The sequence below is a fragment of the Falco cherrug genome, chromosome 4 (genome assembly GCF_023634085.1).
Source record: "Falco cherrug isolate bFalChe1 chromosome 4, bFalChe1.pri, whole genome shotgun sequence".
Taxonomy (NCBI): domain Eukaryota; kingdom Metazoa; phylum Chordata; class Aves; order Falconiformes; family Falconidae; genus Falco; species Falco cherrug.
In genome coordinates this window covers 4,662,511-4,689,887 of record NC_073700.1, presented here as the reverse complement: position 1 = coordinate 4,689,887, position 27,377 = coordinate 4,662,511, and the positions used below count along the sequence as shown (strand labels likewise).

The window sequence follows — 27,377 nt, the reverse complement described above, 5'->3', positions numbered from 1 at the left end:
CAGGAGCTTGTGACCTTTGATTAATATCTCCATTTTAGCAAGGAGATGTACTTGATGAATGGAATAAGGTCTGCAGTGAGGAGGGCTTGGGCTTACCAGGGGAATTCTTGCAAAGAAAGAATAATGCTCCAAATTCAGAGTCCGCACCTGTGAGAGGCACACTGAAGCCCAGCCAGCTGGAAAACCAGCAGCAGTGGTCTGACCCACAGCAGTTCCCAAAACACAAAGGCAAGCAGCATTCATGCAGCAACATGTCCAGAGAGATCATCCAGACACAAACACCAAAACATCAACACTGACCCCAAAAGTATGCTCCTGGGTAGGGCATGTCTGGATACTCAAAATTCAGGTGCTGCCTACATGCCCAGGCTGGCAGGCTAGATCAGCCCTCCTGATCCATGCTCAAATTCTTCAAGCGGGACTATTCACAGTACTTGATAGAGGCTTAATGCTGCATCCACTGAAAGCAGGAACTTTGGAAACAGAGCGCCAGGCCATATCTGGCAGTCCGGTGCCTGGAGATTTGGTATTTTTTGGCTACTGTTTATTTCAGAGCCCGCAAACAATTAGCCTGAATACACTCCTCCACATCATTCAGGCAGGCTTTGGTTTTCCGTGCACCCTTTGCTCACAAATTCATGCCACAAGCAGTGTTTAGCACACACACACACTTGAAATTACAGGTCTTGTCAAAACGCAAAGCGCCAAGAGGGCCCATCCCAGCACAAGCAGCTCCCTTCATCTTGCTGCCCAACCTCAGCCCCTACTCACGCTTTTAAGTATTGAAAGGTAGAGAAATCAAAAGACAGGGAAACACAACTGCGGTGACTACTGCACCTCGGGCATGTTTCCTTCCAAACCGTGCGTGCAGGGGGGCACACCTAGCTGTGCTTCATCCTGCAATGCTCCGCTCAACCACAAACTTGAAATGACAGGTCCACTGTCAGCAGGGCTGGTTGGCAGTGACCCAGCAGCGCAAATCTGCCAGCTGGTCCGAGAGACCTTCCTGCACACGCTGCTCCTGGCTTCCCCACCAGCTGGGCCAGTGGAGCTGGATGAGGCAAGGGTGGCAGCCCCTGGCCATAGGCGCTGGGGGACAGCACTGAGGTGAGCAAGGGAAGAGGTCTAGGAGGAGATTGTGCACTAGAAGCCATGAGAGAATCAGCCCCCTGCTACCATACATGGTATTTTTTAATTAGGAAACAGCTGCATTTTTTTTTCCTCCTAAACTAGCATCTGACAACCTAATAAGGTATGAATGCCATTTTTGGCAAGACAGATAAGATATATTTTGCAGTTCTCTCTCAAAACACTTCTTAATTTGATAGCATTTTAGTCTTCCTCGTTCTGCAAGTATCTCAGCCTGCCTTAAACCCATTCACATTATCTTCCTCTATAATCTTACTATCTCAGAACTACTGAACAAACAACTGAACACTGTCACCTGGGGCTGTAATTCATGCTGATTCACACCTGCTGCCCAGAGGCTTTTTCTTCCCACACCTCACTCTCAAGGTTTATTTTTATTCCTCAGTTATCCTAGTTTGAGTGCTGAAAGCTGATTTCTTCCTGTTGCAGAGAGAACTGGGACAAAGCAGACAACATAGGATTAAGCCTGAGGTAATGCAAGTAAACGTGAAACAACACCAGACCTTATACCAAAAAATATCAAGTCACTGCATTTAGAATTTGTATTTCTGAAGCATGATCCATAGCATTCTCCCACCTCCAGTATGCTTTATGGTGGCAGTAGGAGGGAAAAGGGTCAGCATGCTCAGGGAAACCCTCATTACAGGTCTGCTTTATGGACCTTGTTTCCTGTTTGTCCTCAGTTCAGAAATTCAAGGTAATCTTTCTTCATGAGCCTCAATATCAGCAAATGAGCAGTATATGAGTTGGTTGAAATCTCAACTACAACCTTAGAAGTTACAGGAGAGCCTCCCAGTACCTCTCACCTGATCAAGATCCACATGCAATGAATGTGATTCTCACATCCACTGATCTTGGCTTGCAAATTGGTGCAATATATTTCAGTTGGACCGCAACTGTCCTCATCTCTAAAACCCACCATGATAAACTCATTCACAACTGGTGATTTTTTAAAGTGGAAAAATACTTCCATTCTGAAACACAATGGTTCCAGCTAGACAGAAATTGCTATTCAGCCTGCCAAAACCAGAATGCAAATCATAAAACATTCACAAGGAGGCTGTTTGCTACCTGAGCTACATTTATCCAAGAAACAGCACTCTACTGGCAGAGTGCAGGGAAATGGAAAAAAGTGGGAAAACCATTACAAAACTTGACAGTAAGATCTTTATAGAGGTTTATTCAACCATCCCCTGTTAAGGGATTTTTTAGGATAAAGAAATACAAACTTCAGAAATTAGAACTCCCCCCTGTTTGCTGCTCTTGCAGTAAGTGACAGGATAAGATCAATGTTTGGAAAGAGACTGTATAAAGAGAATAGTCTCTATCAATCTCATCCCTTCCCTTGGTGAAAGTAGTTAATTTACACTTTCTAAACTGAGTAATTACCTCTACTTTACACTTGCAGTTCCTTTAGGAATGGAGTAATTAGCATTTGCCACAGAAACTTGACAGGGTCTGTATTTTGCTGAAGAAAGTTGCTCCTTGGTCTATAATCAGGGTCTATGACAAGTGCACTCACACATGGAGTACAAGACAAATGTTTCCACAGCAGGGAGCACTATGGGCTGGCATAGAGCACAGGGTGGTGAAACCCCCAGCAGCAGCAGCTGGCCCCATAAGAGGCAGGAAAGCATCCACTGGGCTCACACAGCCCTGCAGAGCTGGTGCTCCACTTCCCACCTTGCAAATGGAGAAGGCAGCTCCCCAAAGTCACCGTTCTACCAGTGGGTTTTCAACAGGACCCATTTCCGTGACAGCAGCAACACCCGCATCCTCCCTGGGGGCCATGAGTGCTGCTGCCACCCCAGAGAGCCGCCACCAAGGGCCGGGCCTCACACAGCACCCAGATAGATAATCAGCAAAATGGCTGGTCCAGAAAAGCTCAGAGCAGTCAAAAAGGAGAGGGGAAAAAATTCACCAAACAAATGTCAATTCACTGGCAACCACGAGTGAAGATGCTAAGCAGATCTTAGCTGGCTGACACAAAATACAGTGCAATATTACATTGTGTTGTATATCCTTGTGTCTAACAACAGCAGCTTTTTTTTATATCTCTGTCCAAGGGCTCGGCAGAGCTCAGCACATACCCCAGGGCAGCTTTACTGGGTATGGCACGTCTCCCAGGGACCAACCCGCATGTCAGCGAGAAGGGAAGCAGCACGTGCCAGCCTCACAGTCACATTGAAACACAGATGAAAAACAAAGCACAAAAGGAGAAAGAGAATCAAAACACAAAATTAACCTTTCCTGAACACCAAAGTATTCCATTTTGTTTCCACCATTAGATTACATATGAGCCATCAGAGATTTGGGAGATGAAAACTCAGCTACATATAAAACCAAAGTGAGATACATAAAATATAAGTAATGAAGCCAAGTTTTTAACCAAAGGCATCAGGGATCCAACCACAGCTGCATTCCGGTGCCAGGATACAGCTAATAGGAAGAACAAATGCAATAGCCATCTAACTTGGGCTGAATTTTTAGTGGCAGCAAATGTTTCAGTGAAGCCTCCTATATTCTTCTAAACTCTGGAGAAAAAGAAAAAAAGAAAAAAAACCCAGCATCTAGAATGTCCATACAGTCACAAAAACGTATCTCTCAGTGACTCGGGAACCTAAATAAAATACGTTTCCAGAAAAAAAGCAATTAAGATGGAATGTTAATAACTGTATTGATGGTTTCAAAGAAGGAAAAACGTATCTCTCAGTGACTCAGGAACCTAAATAAAATACGTTTCCAGAAAAAAAGCAATTAAGATGGAATGTTAATAACTGTATTGATGGTTTCAAAGAAGGAAAACCCCAAAATAAAGAAAATCCATCTCCATACATAGACTGATGCGAAAACCAGGAAAATCCATTTAAGTGCAAAACCCCCAAACAATCCCCTAACCCAGCCCTCCTCCCTGAGGCAGTCACTGCTGGAAAGGCACAGCCACTTCCAGCCCCTTGGGCTGAATGCATCTTCCCCAAGTCCCACGAACCTCTGAAACCCCACAGCATTCACAGCAGCCAGAACACCCTCCCTGAGCTGTCAGCAAAGGTGTCTGCACCCCACAGCACCTGTCTGAGAGCTGCTCAAACAGAATCTACACTCGCAGCTTCTGGGAGCCCATGTGAAGGGCTGGGTGCAGCCGGTGGCCTGGGACCCTCTACTTGTTTTAGGACACAAGTGACCGTGCCTGCATGAGGGCTGGCTCACATGGCACCCCAAAGAGCTGGACAGGACCAAGGGAAAGCCCACCAGCACCCAGAGGTGCGGCACCACCCCGCTGTGAGAGCAGTGGCCTCATCAGGGAACAGTGAAATGACCTCACAGGTTTTAATTAGGGGATTGATGCAGTTTACAGGTTTTAAGAATTGGGGGATTGATGCAGTTTACATCACGCTGCTGATACTTGAGGGAAGACAAGAAGTTATTTGGCAATTCCAGTAGATCATTCCATTCTATAGTTAGAAATACATGCACAAAATTTATGTTTTCATTCTGTATCTGAAGGCAAAATTAATTTTTCTTTCAAGTCTGACTAATATCTTCACTCACCCTCTATCAGTGGCCCAGGAGTCACCAAAGAGACAGAAGATGTATGTGTTTTATTACTTGAAACATATGGATCTACTCACACAAGTCATAACCACATCAACTAAAACAACAGAACAAGTGAAAATACAGCAGTCACTAGGCATAAGCCCTGGCGCTAGCTGTGTCAAGAGAGAGCTGAATTTTGGAGAAGGTTCTGTAGTTCCTTTACAGCCTGTACACATTTGCTTCCATCAACTGTTCCTAATGGGAATGGTGGAGCGGACAGGGGGCTGCCTGGCCAGGCCCCACTTACCAGCGGCTGCAGGGTGATGCGCGTGGTGCAATGACACTGGTGCTCACTCCCAGATGTGCAGCAGCTCCGTGGGCCAGAGAAGCAGCAGACTCGGAGCTGCATCGTCTATAGCTGGAGAGTGCGGTACTCCCAAGGGCTACTTATTTTCATTTCTACTTCTACAATATCTAAAGGAATTTTTATATATATAATCTAGAGCTCTGCTAAGGCAAAAATGGTTACAGTGATTTCCAAGCCTGCTTCTGTAGGCTAGACATTCACACCTGACAAGACATTCTTTTGCTCCTATCCAGCAGGCATCCCAACAAGACCTGTCTCAGCCAAGCAGTCTGCAGGAATCACAGACTGGAAATCACCCAAGGAGACTCTAACATGTAGTTACCTCTGCTGCTAAACACTTCCACCCCAAGAGGCTTCCTTAAAACCTGTCATTGAAAATTTCAGGATGGTCCACCCATCCTTCCTGAAAAAAAGACAACAATTGTAAATAGATTGTTTTAAAGTCACATCAGAAAACTCATTGTTTAATAGTTCTAACCCTGCCCCATGTACTATGCACAGCCTTGACACACAGCTCAGATCTGATGTTGTGGTAGGCTGGAACAAATGTAAGGCAAGAGCTTTGCGCTTCAGATGCATGGTAATACTAAGCAGCATAAAATCTGACTACAGATGAACTAAGTGCACCATTTCGGCAGATGCTTTTTGCCGCTTGCATTTGCACAGAGCAGATGAAGGTTTATTCAGGTTACACAAACTGGAAGGCTGGAATCAGTTCACTACTCCCCTGGGATAATCAGCCAGTCACTCCCGTTTGATTCATCTTTCACATAACAGAAGGAGCTACAAGTAAAATACTGCAGGTGTCTGTGATGAGAAGGTAGCATAGAGGTAAGGCTTGGAACACATAACTATCTATTAAATCACTTTAAAAAGTCTACACTTCTTAATGGCATCCCTCTGGATGATGTGTGTGCTCAGCTGATGTTTTCTCATTCCAAGGCGCTGTGTTCAAACACTGCTGCCTGGTACACTCCTACTCCTATGATGCAGTGAGGTTCCTCAGGTAAGACTGGTTTCTAGAGCATTGTTTTGGTGAAATCAAGAAGTCAAGGTCTGACTCCAATAATAGCTATTTATCACTAACTGTGAGGTCAACATTTACAATAAAAACATAAGTGGAAATGAAAGAAAAAGAAAAAGGCTGCCATGTCTCCATTCATGGACCTCGTACATCTTTTGTTTGTTAAACAGTCATGAGGTGCTATTTGCGTTGGGACTTAAGAGTCTCAGCTCCAAACCTACCCTCTTCCTATCTCCCTGAAATTTCTAGAGCAGATGGACTAAGCAGCTCAAGGTGTTTAAGGGCTACCTAGATAATCCAGGAAGAAATATTACTGTCTAGGGAGTAATCAGTATTCTCTACTCAGACTGCAAGTACTACACATCTGAGTCTCATGAGAACATTTTGTGCCGTATCTTGAAAAAGGAGATATTACTCTTGATTTGATGAAAAATGAATTGGAAATATGAGCTGTATATGTGCTAATTTACAGTGATGAAGTTCGCATTCATGACAGTAATAAGCACTGCATAAAGCATATAATCAACATTCACTGCAGATGTCAAGAGGAATCCAAAGGCAGAGAGGAGATATATACACTTGCCACAGTTGATCATAAACATAAAATTCCAGCCCCCAAAAAAACACAAAGCAAGAGGCTGTCCTTCTTCTCCCTACTAGTCCTCAGGGGTATTTGAGTGAATCTATCAAGTTCTTGTACTAACGAGCTTACACAGCCTTTCAACCATAAGATAAATATTACAAAAAGTGCCGTAAATATTTTCATTGTAGAAGCACAACTGTTTCACTTCCTCCCCAGCAAAAGACAAAAGCTACAAATGTGATTACATTCAGTTGGTAATGGGATGATTTAAGCAGGTAACTAATTAAATCCTTTTGGGTAGAGTAAGAGGTTTCTCTAACATCATATTAGAAATTAAAAGCAAATAAAGGAAGGAAAAGGTCAGAGTTTAACAAATCGTCTGAAATAAAGTTAAAATACCAGAAAACACCATCCATGGTCTGCAAAATCAAAGCAAGGCAGGCAATAGTGAAATGCCATCTATTATGTCAAATGAAACACAAACCATCTCCTGAAAGAGATGAAAGAAGGTAACTGGAGGTTTGCTTGATTTCATGCCCATGTGGAGCAGTAAGAAGAAAAGAACAGTGGATATGCACCAAAGTTATTAGGAGTAAATGTTCTCTAGACATTTACGCTGGAAGTAGTTCTTACCTTCTGGTAACCTGGGGTTAGCGTGGATAGAATTGGGGTCCCCATCTTCCTCGGGATGGTAACGATAAAGCGTCTGTGACTGCTTTTGGGATGACTGACTACGGTCTTCCTTTAGAGCAACAGGAGGAGAGGTTGTTGCACTGAACTTTACCTTGGGGAAAGCATTTCCCTCGTGCATTTCATGGGAAGATTTTGACCAACTTGGCTCTGTTAGATTCACCTCTTTCAAGCCTAGATACATGCTGTTCCCTGGGTCTTCTTTTCTGGCATGTTTTTTCATTTTAGAGTGGAGGGGTCTTTCTTGCTCATGCCTCTCTTTGTCCCCTTGCTTCCCCTTTGGTCTCCTCTCCAATTCCTCCAGGTGCTTGGGTGTCTCAGTGGTGGCTGTTGTGTGTTCCGAAGGAGCACTGGTGGTTATCGGTGCTTCTTTATGCGTCACTTGCTGGAGGGATGCTGCAGTGGTGCGGGGCACCCGCTTTCTCTCACTTCTTTCTGTGGCACTGCGCACTTCAGAGGGGACCTTAGGGACTGGCGTGGTGAGCGGCTCAGCCGTTTCCTCAGTGTATGGATCAGCCAGAGCCAAAGCTGAAGGAGCAATGCTGGCTGGTAAGTAGTCATAATCCTCGCTTTGCTCTTGGCTGATGCTGTCTTGCTCTAAGTGGGATGAATAACTTCTGTATTTTTTTGGAGACTCCACCTGGGTGTTGTCCCCTTCTGGTGCCTCCTGGTCATAGCTGTACGGATCGTCGTAGTGCCTCTCTGGTTCACTGTCTTCAGCATCTATTGGACTTGCAGTGTTTAAGGCAAATGTGTTACAGTCTGGAAGCTGGTAGCACATCAGCTCACCACCGGCGTTCGGGCAATGGCAAACCTTGCAGGGGGGCATGTGGAAGGTGTGCCCGGCTACATACTTCTGGCCCTCATGGAGGCAACCTATTCTCCCACACTGAGGGCACCCGTCAGCTGGCACCACCGCATCAATGCAGTTCGGGGGCAGCTCTGGGCACAGCATGAACTGGCAGCTGATCTTGCCACCTCCCTTGGGGCATGAGCACTCAGTGCTTCCAAAGTCCACAAAGTAAGACTGTCCTTCGGGTACTTTGCCATTGATAAACCCCACATTGACGCAATCGTAGTACTGGTAGCCTTCACACGTGCAGCCGTGCTGCAGACATGTGGCACAGCACTCACCAGGCTCCAGTACGTCCTCGATGCAGTTGTCCAGGGGCTGGCACTCCGCACCCGTGCAGTCCCTCTGTGCATGCGAAATGCTGGTCCACAGCAGCACAAGGATGATGGCATTCAAACAGCTCTGCTGCCAGCTCTGGTACCTATCCATAGTCTTCCCAAACAAATACAGCTCCATTCCAAACTTGCACATTTAATGGTTTTTCTTTCTAGAAGGCTGTAGATTCAGCTCCGAATCTGCAGTATTTTCCCAAGTTACCTTTTCTCATAGATCCTAGAGTTATGAAAGAAAACTCTGTTAAAGACTATACTCAGCACGTACCCTGTTAAACATTAGAGGTCTTTAAAAGTTGGGACAAAAACCCAACATCTGGAAACCTAAGTACAAAATTAATCATAATGTCTTCCAAGCATTGTAGGCACTAAGTTTGGAGTTGCACGCTTCCCCCCCACCCCCATTTTGAAGAAAGAAAAAAAGGTCGTGATTATTCTCTTTTGAATCTGTTCACAAAATATATATTTTTCAATAAAAAGGCCTTTATACTTCAATGCCTTTTTGTTAACCTTTCTAGCTAAAAAGAGAAAGATTTTTTGGCAGATAATAAGTAAATACACAGTTCTTCCTCTGCAGATATAAGTTTAAGATAATTATTATTTACGTTTTAATTACAAAGACCCAAATCTTAAAGATCTTTCTTAGACAAAATTTAGCCTTGAGATGTGACAATTTGTCTGTACGCATGTTAACTCCAAATAAGGCAGGGTTTTTCTGCCTTCTTCCCCCACTTAACCATCTTTTGCACTTCAGTATTCGGCATTAACAGTTATTTTTTTGCCCCAGCAGAGCTAAAATAGAACTTCTTTGTATATTGCGGTTACTGTGTGGTTAAACATTATATTAGCTGCCCTCAGCTCACAGAAGTTGGCACAGCTCCACAGCAGGCCTGTAGTGCAGAGGGGTCGATTCTGACTTTGCTAGTTACAACTGTATATGCAGTGGATTTTTACACCAACTGAGGATATGCCACCATCGGCAACCACTTCTTTTATTTTTGACACCACCAGTAATACTTCAGAATTAATTACTATGCTACGAACAGAATATATAAAAATTAATTGTTTTTAAAATACTTTGTTAAAACGAGTTGAGGAAAAGTTGTTTGCTTTTTAATTACTAAACTCTTTGACGATAGAAGAGTTTTAAGAGTTAATCAGCTGTTGTCCTGAACATCAAAAGCATGTTCAAAAAGCTACACAATTAACATGGAAAAGTAATTATAACAGAAAAAAATTTGCCTATAGAATTTTATAGAATTTGTGATCTGATTATTTTTCCAGAACTCCTCCCATCATCAAAAAAATAAAGACCCTGGAACATTTATCTATGGGGTAAAATGTAGTCACATCACCAAGAACAATAAACCACACACGCAACAGGAATCCTGCCAGAAAATCCATTCAGAAAGATTACTTCTCCCATTCAAACTGGGTTTCCACCAAGTCTGCTTCGACTCTGCTGGAAAGCGGCCAGGCTGTGGGAAAAGCGTGCCTGTTCTGATAAGATACGGACAAACTGTGCTAAGAATTTCCACAGTTCTGCCCTGGAATTTGAATTACTGCAATAGGTTGTACAGAGATGAAATTCTTACAGATGTAGGTTTTCTACTACTAATTTGAGTATATTAGTTGAGTGTGCTAAAAGATACTGACTGAAGGAAAAATAAAATTGATGAAAAGTATAATAATGGCTTGGAAGAATCACTTTTTCAGACCCGCTCTCAAAACTAGGGTATTTTTTATGAAGGAGAATTTTCAATATGTGGTGCTGAAATAATTCTTCAGAATCCAGCCTAGGAAATAATGATTTATTCTACTTTCAGCAACTTTCCCAGGGAATCCAAATTTGTAATTATTACATAGCTTTAGCTGGGAAATAATGAATGGAAGGACAATTAAAGATAAGCTTCTTCTGTAAGGATCCCACAGCAGGTTTTTGTCATCATCCACCCCTGGGTTCAATGCTTCAGCAGATGCAAGCCCCTTGGTCAAGCACTGCTTGCCAGAGCACTGCTGGTGGCAGCTGAGCACAGCTCTGCCCTGGCCCATGAGCCCCCACCCCCCCAGTGCTTCCCAGGCTCAGAACGCCCCGGGACCCTGATGCGGGCCGTTTGGGTGTCACAGCCCCAGCTCTGGCCAGCCTCTGCGTGCACAAAGGTAGGGCACAGCGTTGCCTCCATAACCAGCACCCGTGGGCCACACAAAGGGGAAGCTTGTGTGCATCCCACTCTATCTCCAAACAGCAACTGCTCACAGACACACACTGCTGTCCTGGTGCAGCACAGCTCGTCAGGTACATGTGACAATGGCTCAGGACACCCTGTGAATGGTTCCTGCCTGCACTGCTTGTGCATTCCGGTTTCCCAAAACAAGCGCTCACTTCCCAGGCATAAACTTGAACTCCCAGCAAGAAACCCCCAAATTACCTTCTATCCTGAAGCAAGAAGCAGAAAGTCAGTCATCATTTGTATCTAGCACGCCTAGAAGTTCAAGCACAGCTGACAGTTTATCACGGGACAGTCCTGGTTTTGTGAAGGGAGCTGCTCAACTGCCCTCCCCCATACTGTTACCTCCTCTCCTCCTCATCTGCACCCCCTTTCTGTCCAAGGGTTGGTTGTTTGTCCAGGTTACCTCCAGTTTTTCCCCTGTTCCTCTCCCTGCTCCCTTGCCTCTTGCCCACAGAGAGGCCCTGCTCCCCGCCTCTCATACTTTCTGCTCAATGCCTTATCCAGTCTCTGTGTACCCTTTCTCTTCTGATCATTTTCACATCCCTCAACATTTGGTTTCTCAAGCTACCAATCTCAAATTGATAAGACTGAAACCCTTACAAACCCTTTTTCTGCCCATAACACCACAATCTTCCTTATCCTCAGGCTCACTTTCCTTCACCAGAGGCTCCTTATTTCTGGTGTAATGATTCCAACAAAAGTATGTGTTTTTATTCCTTTCAACCATTGCATTTTCCTTGTGCTTTCTCCATCTGTTGCCCACACCCATCGCTGCACACCCCACCCACCCCCAGCACCACCAACCCATAAACTTGCACATGAAAGAAACAGTCTCTACTTCAGGCACAGAGAGAAGCAGCTCTGAGTGAAGCGCAGAGACACAACTCTTGAGCCCCACTGAGAAAGTGCATCCCTCCGAGGAAAGGCTGTGTGCTTTTGCCAGCCCACGCAGCTGATGTGTAACTGCCTCGGGATCTGTGCCCTTCCCCAAAGCTCCAGAGAGAGCAGCTAAGTACTTGGTAATGGCATCCAAAGCTGGAGCTGTGAAATAAAGGTGTCCATACCAAGAGGATAAAAAATGCGCTACCTCTGGAGGACAGGGGAGTTTAATACCAGTAGATATTGTTGCAGTAATTTGTTTCCATTAACTATTTTAATGCTTTCTTTGCTGTCCTTTTACACAACTGGGACAATACACAAGGGCTTCATCTAAATGTGAATCGGATTTTTTTACTCTGAACTCTGTCCTTCGCTCACTCTTATCAATGTCATTGACTTTCACTGCTCAGTTGGGTGAGATGTCACAACAAATTAAGCCCTGCACACCTAAAATAAAAGTCTTTCAAAGCCTCTGTTGAAAGCTTTACAGAACTCCACAGCAAGGTAACCCAAGTGTCCATGCATTGCTTTGTGACCCAGGTGGCTTTAATTTACATCCTTTGTGGAGATTCCGACCCTGTTGCGCATATCCTGTTCTCCTTCAGTTCCAGGGGTAACCCTGTCGGCTTTAGTGGGGTCATACTGGGCCACTATTAAAGTAGCTGTTGCCAGTCCCACACACACCATGTCCTGAGAAAGCAGAGGTGCCCCTGCAAGGGAGGGCCAACGCTCTGGCTGGGACTAAGTCCCTCAAAGTCAACAGAAGTAAACCTGTGAGGTAAATTGGAAGTAAACAGAGGATGGTCAGACCACAAAGGAGTTCCTTATCTCTCAATTCCCCAGGCGAAGCAAAGATACTTTCTTTTTAAGCTGGTTTTCCATAAGGTAAGAGTCCAAATGAACATGAACTACAAGCACACCATGGAAAAGGAAATGAGTGTGCCTCACATTGCTGATTAAACCGGTATCTGTGTGGCAGGACAACCAAGGCTAACAGCAGCAACCATCAAAATTATAACTAGCACTGGCTGAAAAACATCATATTCCTGTCTCCTGGCAGGAGAACAAAACAAGATTTCAAAATGCTTACTTCAATTCAATTTGGGGCCAAAAGTTATAAATTCTGACATTTTTGCAAAACAATATATTCAGAGTGATTTACTTCAATCAAAGCCATAACATAAAGTCGAAAGGAAGAATGCTGACTTGATTAAAACAGTTCGGCTGTATTACTTGAAAATGTTGATGAAATCAGTGTGTTCCCACAGAAGATCTAGACATTTTAAATGTGCAACTTCTTCAAATTAAGAGGAGTATTTTATTGGGAGATTCTTGTTCCAGATGGTTTCATTTCAGTGCTGAACCAGAAAGCTTATTCTAGGTAAGCAGAGGGGACAGGAGGCACTCTCGTTCAAAGACTTTACACGAACACCATCCTTCTGCATGAAGCTTGCTCCAGAGAGCAGAACAACTGCAGGCGTGCATGTGTGGAAGAGATACTGCATGACCAAGAACATTCTTTCAAGTGTTCACTGAATACAGAGAGGCAGCTTTTTATAAACAAAAGGCAATAAACCAAATAAATCCAGCCCACTGCAGAAGATAACACCTGCACGGGAACCCACTGACTTCCAGCTTTTAAGATGTACCTGCGATTTAACCAGCTGCAGATCCCTGCAAACAGGTTTAGATAGAACCATTCTTTTCTCCATCCGACCTCTCAATTCCTCACTAAATTGTCCTTTTCAAGGATGGTAAAAATAGGTGTTGTTTTGATATACTTCTTTTGAAGAGTGTGCAGGACCAGATACAAGCCTGACGTGAAAGCAAGAGGTGGCAGACATCTGTGTGATCCCCCCTGTGCCACATACTGGGAGCACACTCCCAGCTGGGTGCAACTGTCCGGGTCAGTCGCTTAGTTTGTCCATTCATCTCCATCCAGGTTTCATGTATACAAAGAAAGAAGTCTGTGCACTAAGCTATGAGAAAGCAAATGCAGCAGCAGCACTCACCACCTGTGCACAAAGCAAGCTCAACAACCCATAGAGATGCTATGAACAGTCCTCCTGGTCTCCCAGTGCTACCCAGTCCAAACTGGCTCTCCACGTTCAGGCTGTACGTGACCAGCTGCCAAACCCAGCCCCTGGTCTGCAATGTTGAACCTCTTCTCCATTGCACTGGTGAAAGCATTGCAAAAAGCACAGCAGTAGGCTGAAGCGCATGTGCACACCCACACTGAACAACAAGGCTAACGTATTTCACCAGTCTGTGTATTTTAGCACCTCTCCCCTGCCAGAACTCTCTGGTCTGCTGCAGCTGCCAGCAGCTCTTAAATGGCTGCGGTCATAGTGTAGACTAAGGGAGGAAGAAGGGAGGGGACGGAAGGAAAAACCAATTTAAAAACAATCCCTTTTAAATGCAAGAGAAAATGGAAATCTGTGAGAGATCTTTCTTGTATGAAAACCAGAAAAAAAAACATAAACCCGGTAACTCCTGCCTCGGCTGTGCCAGCCAGTGGATTAGCTCTTCCTTTCACACCCTCTCAATCCGGAAACTTGTGATCTCATCAAGTGCTGGAAGGGACTGCTGCTGGCTGCTCCCAGCCCATCTCGCTAGCAGAGGTAACTAAAGTGCTATTCACCAGTTGGATGAATGAAAAGTGAAGGGTTTCCTTTACTGCCCTTATGCAACATACAGCGCACAAAGCCTGTCGGTTTTGCCTGCTAATTAATGAAACGTGAGATGAACTGAAGCCAGCCTTCTCATTTGGGGCACCTGGGTTAGGGAGAAAAAGAAGAGGGATAGGATATACCCCAATTCAATGAGCAGCTTTTTCTTATCGGAAGTAAAGCGCAAGATGCTTAGTCACTTCAGTGTTGTCAACACTCCAGTTCTTGGCAAAATCAGCCTGTTTTTAAAAGAAGTCATAGCTTTTGCAGGCGGTTTTCCTCAGCTTTATTTTCAGTAAGAAATCAGTTACGGTTAACCCCCTTTTCATGGAAAACCTTAAAAAAATGGACATTTGGGAGCCTGGAGAATCGTTACTTAATTCAACAGAGAACTCAACGAGCGGGACAAACAAGCAGCGCAGGATCAAAACTCACGCAGTTTCCCAAAAGCGGCTCCGATAAGACCTCCCTTCCTAGCAGAAGCGCCCCTGGGCAGAGATGCTCCTGACACTCTCCAGGACATTCCCCATGCTCAAATCCAAACAGGAACTTGACACGCTGCAGTAATGGAAAAGCATCACTCAAGGTATTTCAGCTGAAGTAGCCAAGCATTAGCAATAGTGACCAGGCAGCTCTGGGATGTATTCTTCCAGAATGTGCAGCTTCTGAAGCCATTTTTGAAGTCCTGGAGAGTGAAGGGAGCCTTTTTCCAAGTGCATATCAGGGCAGAGCTGAGCAGGGGAGAATCATGTCTTGGGTCTACTGTGTCAGTGCTCCCCCTCACCCCAGACCAGCCCAGAATAACAGGGCAGGTACTTGGCTCACTGAACAGTGAAATTCTGTGTCATTGGGAGTCGCCACTGCAGCAGATCCAAAGTGACTCAGTGGGAGCATGGCAGCTGCCGAGGACGGAGAGAGAAACGACTCACAGGGGGAAAAGGAGGCAAACAGAAACCCTGTCCCGCCCAGTGCACGTGGCTGGTCCTCATCCTAGCTCTGACACGCTGGCAACAGAGGGCTCAGCAAAGGGGCTGTGCGTGGATGGGGGCACTGCAGCAGCTGAAACACGCCAAGCACGCTGCTGCGGAGCCTCTGACAAACCAAGGTTCGGCTTCTCTTAGGACAATGCAAGTGCAGTGCCCATGCACAGGAGGCTCAGCGGGTGCTTGCAGCTGAGCCAGGGTCATACAGCTTTGCTGCAGAAGGAGCCTAACTTTCTTTTTAGTGAAAATAAATGTGTTTGTTATTGATAAACTTTTTTTTTTTAACACCACCAAGTTTCAGGTGAATATATATGCAGCTCGAAAACACGGTTAAATAATTCAGCTGTTTCCACGACAGCCAAAAAAATCTGGGAAAAGATTAAAGCAAACTCAGCAACAGCCACTCAAAAAACGTTTCCCAAGGCACAGCCAACAAAAACTTGTCAAAGCTCATAAGTTATGAACTAATTTGCACAGCGAGAGCTCTTCTGGCAGCAGGCAGGCAGAGTGTGTCCCTCAGCTCCACAGCACCTCAAGTAGCTGCATGCATGTGGAGACAGCCTCAGGAGATGTGGCAGCAAAGCCCCAGTGACAGTCCTGCCCCAGGTGCCATCACCAGTTCACTGCTCTGGGCTTAGGTGAACACTGTCAATACTGGTAGCTGCTCTGATAAGCAAAGGAAAGAATTTTTTCTCATTTAAAGAGCTGCACTCCTCCCTTCCCTCTCAGGAAGAAACAAACCCCCCGTTTCCACAATGCTCCCCATTATTTAGATACTTTTTGGTGAGAAACCGTAAGTAACTCAAGCAGAACATACCCCTGTACAGTCTCATAACCATGCTCCACAAAAAGCATCCTTTCAAGGTCCTGGATTACATTTCTCTCTCTTCTCCTTTCTTTCTCTAATCTTCCTCCAGGATACCCCAGTCCTCTACCCCTTCCCAATGTTCTACAGAGTTCACATATTTGCAGGGCTGCTGCTGACTCTCACGAAGGGGAAAAAAAAAAAAGCTGCAACCTCAAGGACAATGGCACGCAAAATCTGAGCATCTCATCTCCACTTCCTCTGTGATCCCCCCTCCCCTTTTCTCCTTTCCTCAATGAAATGACTACGATGGTACGTAGAACTTTCTGCAAGCAACAGATTTAAACTTTGGGTTTATCTGTATTCTTAATCCAAACTTCTACTGTGCACGAGTCCTGCCAGCACTTCAAACACCTCAGCAGTGACAGTAAGTAACACAGATCATCTCCTTTTGTGGGGAAACATGCCGGTTAAAGCATCTGGGCATTAAAGAGAAGCACATCTGGGTACTATCTATTTCAGGCAGCCTTGTTGGAACAGTTGAAAATGAAAATTCCCCCACCCCCACCTCAAAATACAAATTAGGCAAAAAGAAAGCCTACTATTTAACTGGCAGCTTAGCAAGTGGCCTCTACTGCCCTGTGCACTGCCATGTGCCAATTTGGAAATAATTAATGACTGTTTGCATGGAAGGAAGACTGAAGGGAATGGCTACACAGTTTTCCACTGCCTACCTGTGAGGCAAAGCTGCTCACCAGTCAGAGGAGGGGTGGTTCCTGTATCGCCTGAACTTCAACTTCAGAACTGAAGAATTTGACTTGAGGCTCTCCAGAGTAACTTGGAGGGGTTTGCTTCAGTCTGCCAATTAATTCCAAATGACTGTCAAAACAAAATGTCAATACAGTAAGTGTGTAGTAAATAATTTTTCAGTAAATATGTCCTGACCTTGTCATTATCATGATTAATAGTGAAATTCTATCTGCTGACAGTGTGAAAATAACACGTATTGTGCAGTGAACATTTTATAGTATCTTACTAATTTGGTTCGCAGTTCCTCCACGACTTTTATAGAGAGCTCTGTCAACGTACCTCTTTTGATCCACAACACACAGAGTTGCTCTCTACAATCAGGATTTCTCTAGGAGTACTGTGAATCTTTACATGTTCCCCTCAAAAGGCACAATGATTTTTCACAGTGTAGCAAAATCCCCAGAAGGACCCAAGATCAAACTCTTTTCCTTTATGACTCAACAGGATCCAAATCTGTCCCTCAAGAGAGTAAATGTGCTGTCAGCAACCAACTGTAGCAACAAACCAACTCCTTTCATTAGCTGTACTCTGCTCCACAGCTGAGAAAATACATGTTCCGCTCTCCCAGCTGCAGAATGCACCTAGCTGCAACTTGCACGACAGCAGGTGAACTTCTGCACACCCACTGTCCTGCCTGTGCTTTGGCTCTTAAACAAATTACACTTAGAGACAGCACACAAGGCCATCCCTGTCTTTATTCCATACAGAGAGGGCATTCTCTGCCCTATTCTTCTGGATAAAGACCGGGGGGGTGGGGGGGGTGGGGTGCGGAATGGAGAAGGAAGACTCCCTAGCTTATTATAACTGGTTGATAAAATGCTAGCTCACATTTATCCATCTCAAGCACACCACAGTGTGATCCTTCTCAGGTTTTGGAGGTATCATTGCTGTCGTCTTCACCTCCACCTCACACTTTGAGGAAATATCTCTTTCTTGAGTCACTGGGATTATATTTTCTCCGTTACAGTAACTGTTCTCAGAATTTTCTTATTTACAAAATTTTCAGCCCTCTGTGTAGCCCTGAGCACACTATTACTGCTGGAATCATACCAGATTTGTTAGGTCTGTCCTCAGCAGTGATCCCAAGAGTTTGCTGGGCTCTTATCTGAACAGATTCTTTCTGTTAGAAGGAAGGAACAAGAATAAGCAGCACAAGAAGAAGCAACTGTCCTGACCACTACTTCTACCTATAAAGCTTATCCAGAGTAAGGCTGGCACGAACTAAGATCTTCAAGCTTCACTGCAGGACAGGTTGCGTAGGACTTCTACTGCCAGAGGCCAGTCCGTGCCTGAACCTGCACACAAGAACCACGGATACAGGATGAAACAAAGGTGTGCAAAATACAATGGTGGCTGCATCTCCCAACAGAAACTGGTACCAGTATCACTAAATAGTCATCTCTTTTGCTTTGCTGCTGCTCAGCCCAATTTCTTGATTCTCCAATCCTATGGTTTTCTATAAGCCATAAAGGGAAGACAGGGTTTCTAAACTCTATTTAGATACATTTAGATACACAAAAACTCCACAAAGACAGGCCTGTAATTTTGCACTGAAAATCGTTCAGCTAATTAATGTGGCTGAGTATCTGCCCAGATTTTTTTTTGGTATGAAGGAACTCAGATTTACTTCAGCACTGACACACATGTCTTCTCTCCACCCACACCACGAGACAATGGACTGCAGACAAAAGCGTATCTGTAGAAAGTGGACTGCATGTACCATGAGGCATATTGCCAATTATAAATTAATGAAGTCCAGAAAAGGCAACAATGATCATTCCTCAGGAACAGTTTCCTCTCATATGGTGACTAAAGAAATCCCATATCAGGGTTATTATATAAACCAATTAAATTCTTTAGCTAAAGCAAAAAATTATTATTTTAATGGAGGAAAAACTAGAACATTTGGCTAAAATGTTCTCACAGAAATGTTAATTACCACAGGCATTAAACAAATGGAAATCAAAGCCTACCATTTGTAGAGCACTTTCAAAAGTTTTAATGCAAAAAATGTGCTGGAAAGAAACCTTCAATTTTTCCTCATGAATGAAAGCAAATCCCTGTAAATGAAGCTACATCTATCATGCTGCTAATCAGTCAGCAGCCACAGATGTAATCCATCAATCAAAACTGTTCCTGCACAAACTTTCCATAGAAGATAATGGAATTAATTTGGTTTGTTGGATACCAAAATGCAAAAAGATGCCTGCTCTGCTATTTAATCTCAGAGCCTACCATTCAGAAACAACAATAAGGCCAGATGTAACTAATAGAAGTTATGCTTGCAATACCTCCCATCTTCCACCCTGTGTTTATTCTTCACTGATCCTCAAAGACTGGGAAGAGTTCTAAGAGAAGCTGAGAGTTGCTGTGTGACTCCCACTTTGGTAAAGTGAACTGTCCTCCACTTCACTGGCTGGGCATCAGGCTGAGGAAGGTTTTGCTCCTCAGTGGCCAGTGAGTCCTTGAAGTGATGGGACGAGCAGGATGGCGTCCCATGCACCCAACACGCACACACTGCCTGGGACCTTTTATTGTATCTGCTGAAGCACAAAATTATATCAACTAAACATGATGCTGACCAGGAGGATTATCTAGATCCTACAAGACAAACACGATCTGGATGTATAGTGCTTTCAGCCTTATTTATCCTTCAAGAGATGCCAAGGCCACTAATGCTACTTCATTTACTGAAGATTAAAATCTAGAGAAGTGTTTCAGAGGAGGCATCATACTAGATGTTGGAGAAAGTCTGGTTTGTTTCTTCAGTGATAAGACCTGTTCTCTTCCAATCAGAAAATTTAGTTATAATTAACCTGAAATAGATTTAAAGCTATTTAGAGGCCGTCGTAAGATGAAAGCACTGACTGGTTCTTTGAAACTCATAAAAAGAAAGTATCTAGTATTAATTCTTGCTGAAAGGTTTCAACATAAACAGACATATAAACATCTAAATAGGCATATTTCTGATGCTCCCCTGGCATGCTTTTGCTCACTTAGAAAGGTGCACAACCCTTTTGTCTCCGGCACATGTGGAACTTTTCCTGGATCCTGAACTTTTCCACTGATTTCAGTAGCTTTGGACCAGATCCAAATTGTCCAAGGTGTAACCTTAATTGGGAAGATAATTTCCTGGTAATAGGAGTACTGGTTTTTTCTGTATAGCACACAGAATCTCAAACTGTATGCCTAAATACATTTTAGACAACTTCTGCCCTCAGATGCACATCTGTAGTTCTTGCGTTCATAATGATTTGTGGTTCCGTACCATATTTACACTACAAACCAGAATGAATATTCGAAGAGCAAGTATTGTTTACTTTGTAAGTAATACATTACATTTTCTATTGCCACAGGAAGCTAGTATGATCTGCTGTGTAAATATGCAACCCATACTCCTGAATATTTTAAGTTACTGATCATCAACAGATACAAGTCACCCCATGATAACCTGCAACTAAAGGCAGAACATTCAAAATTAGAAATCTCGGCAATCGAGAAATGTTGATATTGCAAAATTTGGCTTTGTTTTAATGGGGAACAAAATGGAAGTTTTACTTTAACTATTGCCCAGAAGAGAACAGGTGTCACCACTGAAGACCAACCAGACTTCTCCAACATTTATAAGAAAACGGCAGCTCCTTTCAAATATACTGAAACGTAAGCTGGCCTCCTATTTTTGTATAAATTTTTTGGGAAATGAAAACAGTGTTGTAAACTTTGCTTTTCACATCAGGCTGCACCCAGGTATTCCTCTGATGCTGGAGGGATAATCCAGAGCAATCAACTGAGAAGCGTGCTATTTCGGCATTGAATTATATACATGCAGGTATTCCCATTAACATAAAATGCTGATTGAGTATTTTTATATTTTACCTCATAGAGGTGCATATAATTTAAACAACAAGATTATTTATTTTCCTTTCACAACATCTTGTTTTTGTTGAACATACTAACCAAACAGTAAATTGAATCTGATTTTTATTACAATGACCAATACTCCACTAAGGTGGTATTGACTAGTGCGGCCCATTTGTTTGGTCTTGGTACATTAAAAGACATATATATATGTTTTGGTCAATTTTCTCCTGGAAATGGAGGAAGTTATTTTATTTTCCAGCTGAATAAATACTACAACTGTAAAGTTGATTTAAGCAAGGGGAAAGAAATCATTAATATAACAGAAGAATGAGCTGATGCTCTCTCCTTCACACTAGTTATGCACAGTCCAGCACATAACTGGCAAGAAAAATTAAGATGACAAATTTACTAATACACTAAAGATGAAGTCTCCCAAAATCACAGAACTTTTAATATTAAAAACAAAACCAAAAACCCATGCAAAAACATGGCAAAAACCCCAAACACCAAGGGAAGTAAAGAAAGTGAAGTGAGAAGTATTCCAGCTTTCCAGTCTTCTCTTAAATCCTCCTCTTGGTGCTTCCATGAACGCAGTCTCCAAGGCTGGGCTAACGTGCAGCGGTGCGGCAGAAAGAGGCACCTGCAGAGAGCCTTCCTGTGGCATGACCTTGCCTCACCCCAGAATGATTTTAAACACTTTGGCAGCCCAGTCAGACATTCACACCCAGCTGACTGATTTTGGAGGCTGGGAGAGGGAAGATTTTCGCCAGATTTCCAGTAATATAAAGGTAGTACAACTCTGCAGAGACCATTCTAAAAGCAAGTTGCTGATACAGTGATCTTGGGTATTCAAAGTACAAAGAGTAAGAGTAGGATAAAGGGGACCATGGATTTAAATTCTCTGGAGATCACACATTCAGTTTAATTTCAGTTTTCCAGAAGTTACCTCCCTGATGAAGATTCCTCTACAGTCAATGGAGAGCTGGGTAAAACTTCAGAGGACAACTAATATCACCGATAATCTGTTTATGATGGATGGATTACCCCCTAGATGTGAGCTTGTCTTTATGCCCCATACGGGGACCTTACATGATTAATTACCTTGTTTTCAGGTAGATAAAGCTGAAGAGTCTGTCATTTTTTCAGTTTGCAAAGGAGAACTCTGCAGGGAATGCGAACAAAATTTATAGAATTGTAAGAAAGACAGACAAACTGAAGGGGATATTCCTTCACCAAGTGTGGACCACAAAAGTGCAGATGCCAGTGAGGAGAAAGCAATCGTTCCCTGAGAGGCCAACTGGAAGCATCACAGCAGAGCTCTGAAAAATGATGGATTCCATCATCCTAGCAGTTCCTGGTCATTTAGAGGAATGGAGAAGGAAAGTGGTGCAACTTCTCACAACTCTGCCAGTCCTCCTTGGTTTGACTTGTAAGATTAACTTTATGCAGGGTGCAAGATGTGTATCATGATGGAGATGTTCTGCTCAGCTCTGTAGGGTGGGCTACATTATACATTGACATGGTAAGGACCGTCAGGATTTGCTTTTTCAGTGCTTCCACACTATTCTCAGAGATCAAAAGCTCTATCAATTAAAGAAGACAGAACTTTATTGCATGGAGACAGGATGAAGACACAGCCAATCTATCTGATTATAAATGTACCATAGTCTTGTTATACAGAGACTACTGTCAGTATACACTGACCATATTATGTACTGACCGTTGTCTTCCAACTCCTGATATATAAGATTTCCTGTTTGGGATGTTTAACAACAGTAAGTGTTCAACTTCAAAATAATGTGACGAGAGAGCTTTCCACGTTACCTTCCAATACGTACTACCACCTCAGCCTACAGGCACTGTTTTCTCCTTCAGTAGAGGATTTCAAGTTGTTTGACTCTACCGTGTTTATTTACACAAATACTATTCCTTTCTTACAGATGGATATGATCTGTTGAAGACCTGGAACATTTTATCCCATAGCAAAACTCATTCAAAAGTACCATCTGTTCTTCCTGCAGGGGCACAGTAATGCCAGAAACTGTTTAACGTTCCATAAATTAAGACCATATAATGGATAGCTCATTGTTAAAGTGAAGCAAGGAACCGTTTGGAACCTGATGACAGACATTTTGCTGGGATTTTGACTTAAAAATAGTATCCAGTGTATTATTTTTGCTTTGTTTCTTTAAAAACTTCACATTCAATATTAAACAGCAAAGGCGTGTCACAATCTAGACCATTTTAATGCCTGGCTTTATCCCCACTTCCATCAGTGTCAGCAGGGTCCTTTCTAATAACTTCAGGGGGAGGCTTGGACTGGGCCAATGGGTTAGAACAGATTCACTGAAAAACCAGATTCTGTTCTCATTTACCCTGGTATGCATCTGCTGTATCTGCATGATATACTTCCTAAGAGAACAGAATTCTGTCTACAAGTTTAAGAGCCATTAAAGTATGTCTTATTTTATAGATGTTACACTAATATATTACACTTACACACATACGCAAACAGCTCCCAACCCCGCCTTTCACTTACTGGTAAGAAACCCTAGCCAGAAGGGAACTTCCATTTGCTATTCCTTTCTACATCCAAATGCTAAGCCATGCAGATGTTTAATCAACAAAAAGGCTGGACATAAAATCTTGCTTATGAGTATGTGTCATTTGAGTCAACATTAAAAGAGCTTTCATTCACCATTCATACAGAAAAAAACACAGATTAAAAGAAAAAAAAAAAGTCTACAACAAAAAAAATATAAAACATGCACAAAATAAATCAATAGTGCTTAATTGGAAAAAAATGGCACAATAAAATCCTCCACCCAAGAGTGGGACTCAAGTGGCACTCTGCCCGGTTCTCTGGGCTTCCCGGGGACAGGCAGTCCTCCCTAACATGCAGCCCTTGTCACACGCGCCGGGAGCTGCGTGTGAGCTGTGCTCCAGAGGCTCAATGCAAAAGTTACACTTCTTAAATCAGAAAACTACTATATACTGGTGCATTTCAAAACCCGTTAGGGAAACAGAGAAGTAGATGACACTTACATGCTCTAAGCAATAAGAATTACAATCTAAAACCTGAGCTATTTAAGCACATAAAGTCATCATTTAAGACTATGTATGTAAGCATATGCAATTATTATAATCTCTTTGTGAAGCTCTCACATTGCTATGATAAAATTCACAAAAGCATAGCACTGTTAGCCCAACCATTACTATTCCCAGAGACAATGCATATATTTTTCCATCACATCAGATCCTGGATGGTGGGGGAAGGGCAGAGTGGTGGGGAGGGGGAAAATGCAACTTGAGAAGTGGTAAGTGTGTCAAAATCTAAATTACTTGGAGATATTTTGCAGCACAATCATCCTTTATGCTTATGCAGCTCAGCTCATATGGCTCACATTCAGCCTGTCACAGTGAATCATTGCTACTTCTTGACTTACATTAACAAAAATAAACCTAACTTTCGCTTCAGTATGTGAGGTAAAATGCTCTCTGAATTCCCAGTCAAAAGGCCAGAAGCAGCATTAAAAATAATGGGTTTTGTAAGAAGCTCACTTCTGAGGAGAACATAAAAAAACAGTCCATGAAGATCTGACTAATAGCACAAACACATGTGTTGCTTATGGAGTATTTGCAAAAAAAAATATCCGTACTGCAAAAGCTTTGTCCACGAGCAGAGCAGACACAGCTTTAGCAGTCTAACTAACAAAGCAAATCCACCCCTATCTACTTAAGTCTATAAACTGCATCAAACAGAAGATATTTAACAAGAGTGATGAACAGTTAGAAAGCAAATCTGGAAAACAAAGTACAAAATCAAAGAGAAACACAGCCAGATACAATCTTTGCAACTAGCAGAACACAAGGCACAAAGCAAAGCCAGCACTAAAACAAAGTTATTTTACACTTCTCCCAGCAAATTTGCAACAAATGTCCAGTTACGAAGGATTTCTGCTGACCTGTGGATATGCAGCAATGTAGATGCAGTGACTTTTCCTATCACCTTTTGTTCCCAGCCATGTCAGCTGTGCTCTGCTCCAAGTGCTGCTCACACTCCCAAATCCCCTTTTCCAGCTCTATCTTAGGAACTGCCCAGATTTTGTAGTGTAATCTGAGCAGGGAAGTACCATGTGCCTATGATATGGTTAATTCACTTTTTACCCCCTGCAATGTCTAAGGAAGCTGCTTCGCATTTCAAAGCCATGCCTACAGCCTCCTGACCAAGGTACAGCCAGAGCAGCACTGGGGCTGCCTCCTGCACCCAAATGGGGCTGTTAAACAACTCGTTCCCACCTACCAAACCTTGGGATGGGGGATTCACTGGCTGCTGAGGCCCTTTTCTCCCTTTCCCCAGGTGCCCAGTGCAGAGGGACCACAGCCCCCACATCAAATGGGCCAGCCCTCCTTGCTCAGGGCCACCACCACAGTGCTGGGGGCATCGCTCTCCCCATGGCCAATACCATGGCAGTCCACTGAGACAGCTCTGGTAAGGCCCAGTGTGACCCCTTGAGACCCAGCAAAGCCTGGGCATCTGGTCAGCGATCTTTGGGAGTGAAGACGTTACATGGGTTTAGCTGCAAGACTCATCCATTCCTCTCTAGTGTTGCCATCAGCTAAGTAAGAAGCAATCGCAGTTTCTTCTGCTAACAGAGGAAAACTTTCTACTACTATGAAAAACATAAACTAAAAAGCCTCTAAACTGTCTTTAATTAATTATTCTGTTAATACTCTTTTATAGTTATTAATCTATTTCTGGTTTGTATTTGCATCATCATCATGCTTAATGATGAGAAGACTGCACTTCCGAGAAGAAGAAAATGCCTCTTGGTCCCAAATACTGCACAGAGAAGCGTTAACCCAGTTGCGAAGCTGCCAAACATGCATGGTGCAAAGAAGAAGGGGTAGAGTAGTCCTCACGTTCTGTCACTCCTGCTCGTCCCACCCCAGCCCCACCATCTAAGTGCTGCACACCAAAGCCCAAGTGATTAACAACTAGCACCAATCTGGTGTAGGCTTTTCCTGAACGTTCAGGTCTTGAAAAGGGTAAAATGCAAGCTGTCAATGGTTGTGCTATTCCCCAAATTTCTTGAAAGCAAATTCCATGTAATCCCAATGTCAACATTGTCAAAGTCTCAAACACTGACAAATCAAATTACACAGGGAGGCGGAAGGAGCCCCACTTGGCAAAAAACCCAGGAGGTTGCTATTACTTTCTCTGCCAACCCTAGGCAGATGGGGGGGAACAGCTATAGCTGCTTTTAAACAGCTGGGAAGGGGCCCCTGAAAGAGATTAAAGGGGAGCAACAGTCAGGAATCGTGGAAAAGGAAGGACATAAGAAACAAAGATGGCAGAAAATAGAAAAGCTTTGGGGGAACTTCAACTCTTGGCCAGAAGGCGGCAAAGCAGTTCCATGTAAGGAACCTCCTTTTTAAATTCTTGGCTTTGTGAGTAACACCTGCAAATAACTTGGGTGGAATGTCTAACAGTTGCATTCTGCATCTGCGGAGTTTTCCTTTCTTCAGACTCCAAACCTTTACTCTGAAGCAAAGGTGCAAGTTGCATCTTCCTTGTTGCATAGCTTAATAAACTAGCTATGTTTGAAATCAACATGTAAGGTAACACTTGAAATAAGGTACTATATATGACTGTTTCAGAGAAAAAATATATATTCTTCAATGGTGAATTGAAGATCTCAGCTGAGAAATTTGATCTTCACCAGTTATAATGATTGCTTACAAAAAGGAAGTGAAGTGATCTCAAAGGTTAGGAATCGCAGCCAAGAGACGTCTCTCTTGCTGGCTGGCTGCGTTTATAGCCACAACCTGTACCTCTGCCAGGCACAGGCATCATCTCCACTGTGCCCTGGGCAGTGCTCCGTGGTCCTCACCCCATTAACATGGGACTCTATGCCTCCCACCCCTGATTCATGTCAGTGACCCCTCTGATTTCTGTGCACCTCAAGCCCTCCAGGTCAGGGCCAGGCGGCGAGGGCTGCACAGCTAGGGCAGGTCACAGCTAACTGCAGGAAGCCAGCTCTTCACTGCCTAATTTCATTAGCCTGTAGAACAGGCTATGATTTGCTGAAATGATGATTAATCAGATCTTATTTTTCTCTAAGGCAGTTAATGAACAGCCAACTAAGTGTCTCAGTAATTCTGAAATAACAAAGGAGTACTCCTCAAGTGACAACTAGCCGCTACTTAACAGCCCAAGCTAGCATCCCAGCAATAGGCAGCCTGGCTGGAAGGGCAGAAGATAAGTGACTAGAATGTCCTTCCACGCACATCATCACAAAGCCACCATTTTTTCCTGCTTCCCTTAGAGCTCAGAGGCCCTGTACTGGGCACTCTGCAAGGACTAAGCATGCCCCACCACCCTCCTCCCCTCATTGCTTGCTCCCAGGGATTTGGGTTTTTTTCTGTACACCAGGGGGCTGCGGACACCCTCATTCCCAGCTGCAGCTCTGCAGAGGGAACCGACCACTGCCTCCAGCCCATCCCCTGTGTCCATTGCTGCTCCTCAGGCCTGCAAACGGTGAGGGGGGGCAGGGAGCACAGCCAGGGGACAGGTGACTGGCTGGGATGCCCAGGAGGGAGGGCA

The 27,377-nt window shown here is 43.7% G+C and overlaps 2 protein-coding genes across 12 annotated transcripts in view; one reads left to right on the top strand and one right to left on the bottom strand.

The window, feature by feature from the left end:
• LOC129736044 (relA-associated inhibitor-like) overlaps positions 1-27,377 on the top strand; it is a 410,983-nt gene that overhangs the window by 322,513 nt on the left and 61,093 nt on the right. The window lies entirely within an intron of this gene.
• Positions 1-27,377, bottom strand: part of FBLN2 (fibulin 2) — a 106,343-nt gene that overhangs the window by 69,994 nt on the left and 8,972 nt on the right. For 4 of the 10 annotated variants that reach the window (XM_055709974.1, XM_055709970.1, XM_055709971.1 and 1 more), the window contains exons 2-3: positions 16,834-16,978; positions 7,291-8,752 (exon numbers count right to left, since the gene is read on the bottom strand). In XM_055709974.1, coding sequence (XP_055565949.1) covers positions 7,291-8,671 — 1,381 coding nt within the window. In that variant the 5' untranslated portion in view covers positions 8,672-8,752; positions 16,834-16,978. Of the gene's footprint in view, positions 1-7,290; positions 8,753-16,833; positions 16,979-21,871; positions 21,933-24,735; positions 24,887-27,377 lie in introns of those variants that run through there. The other 6 variants (XM_055709973.1, XM_027799516.2, XM_027799517.2 and 3 more) reach the window with 6 other exon arrangements.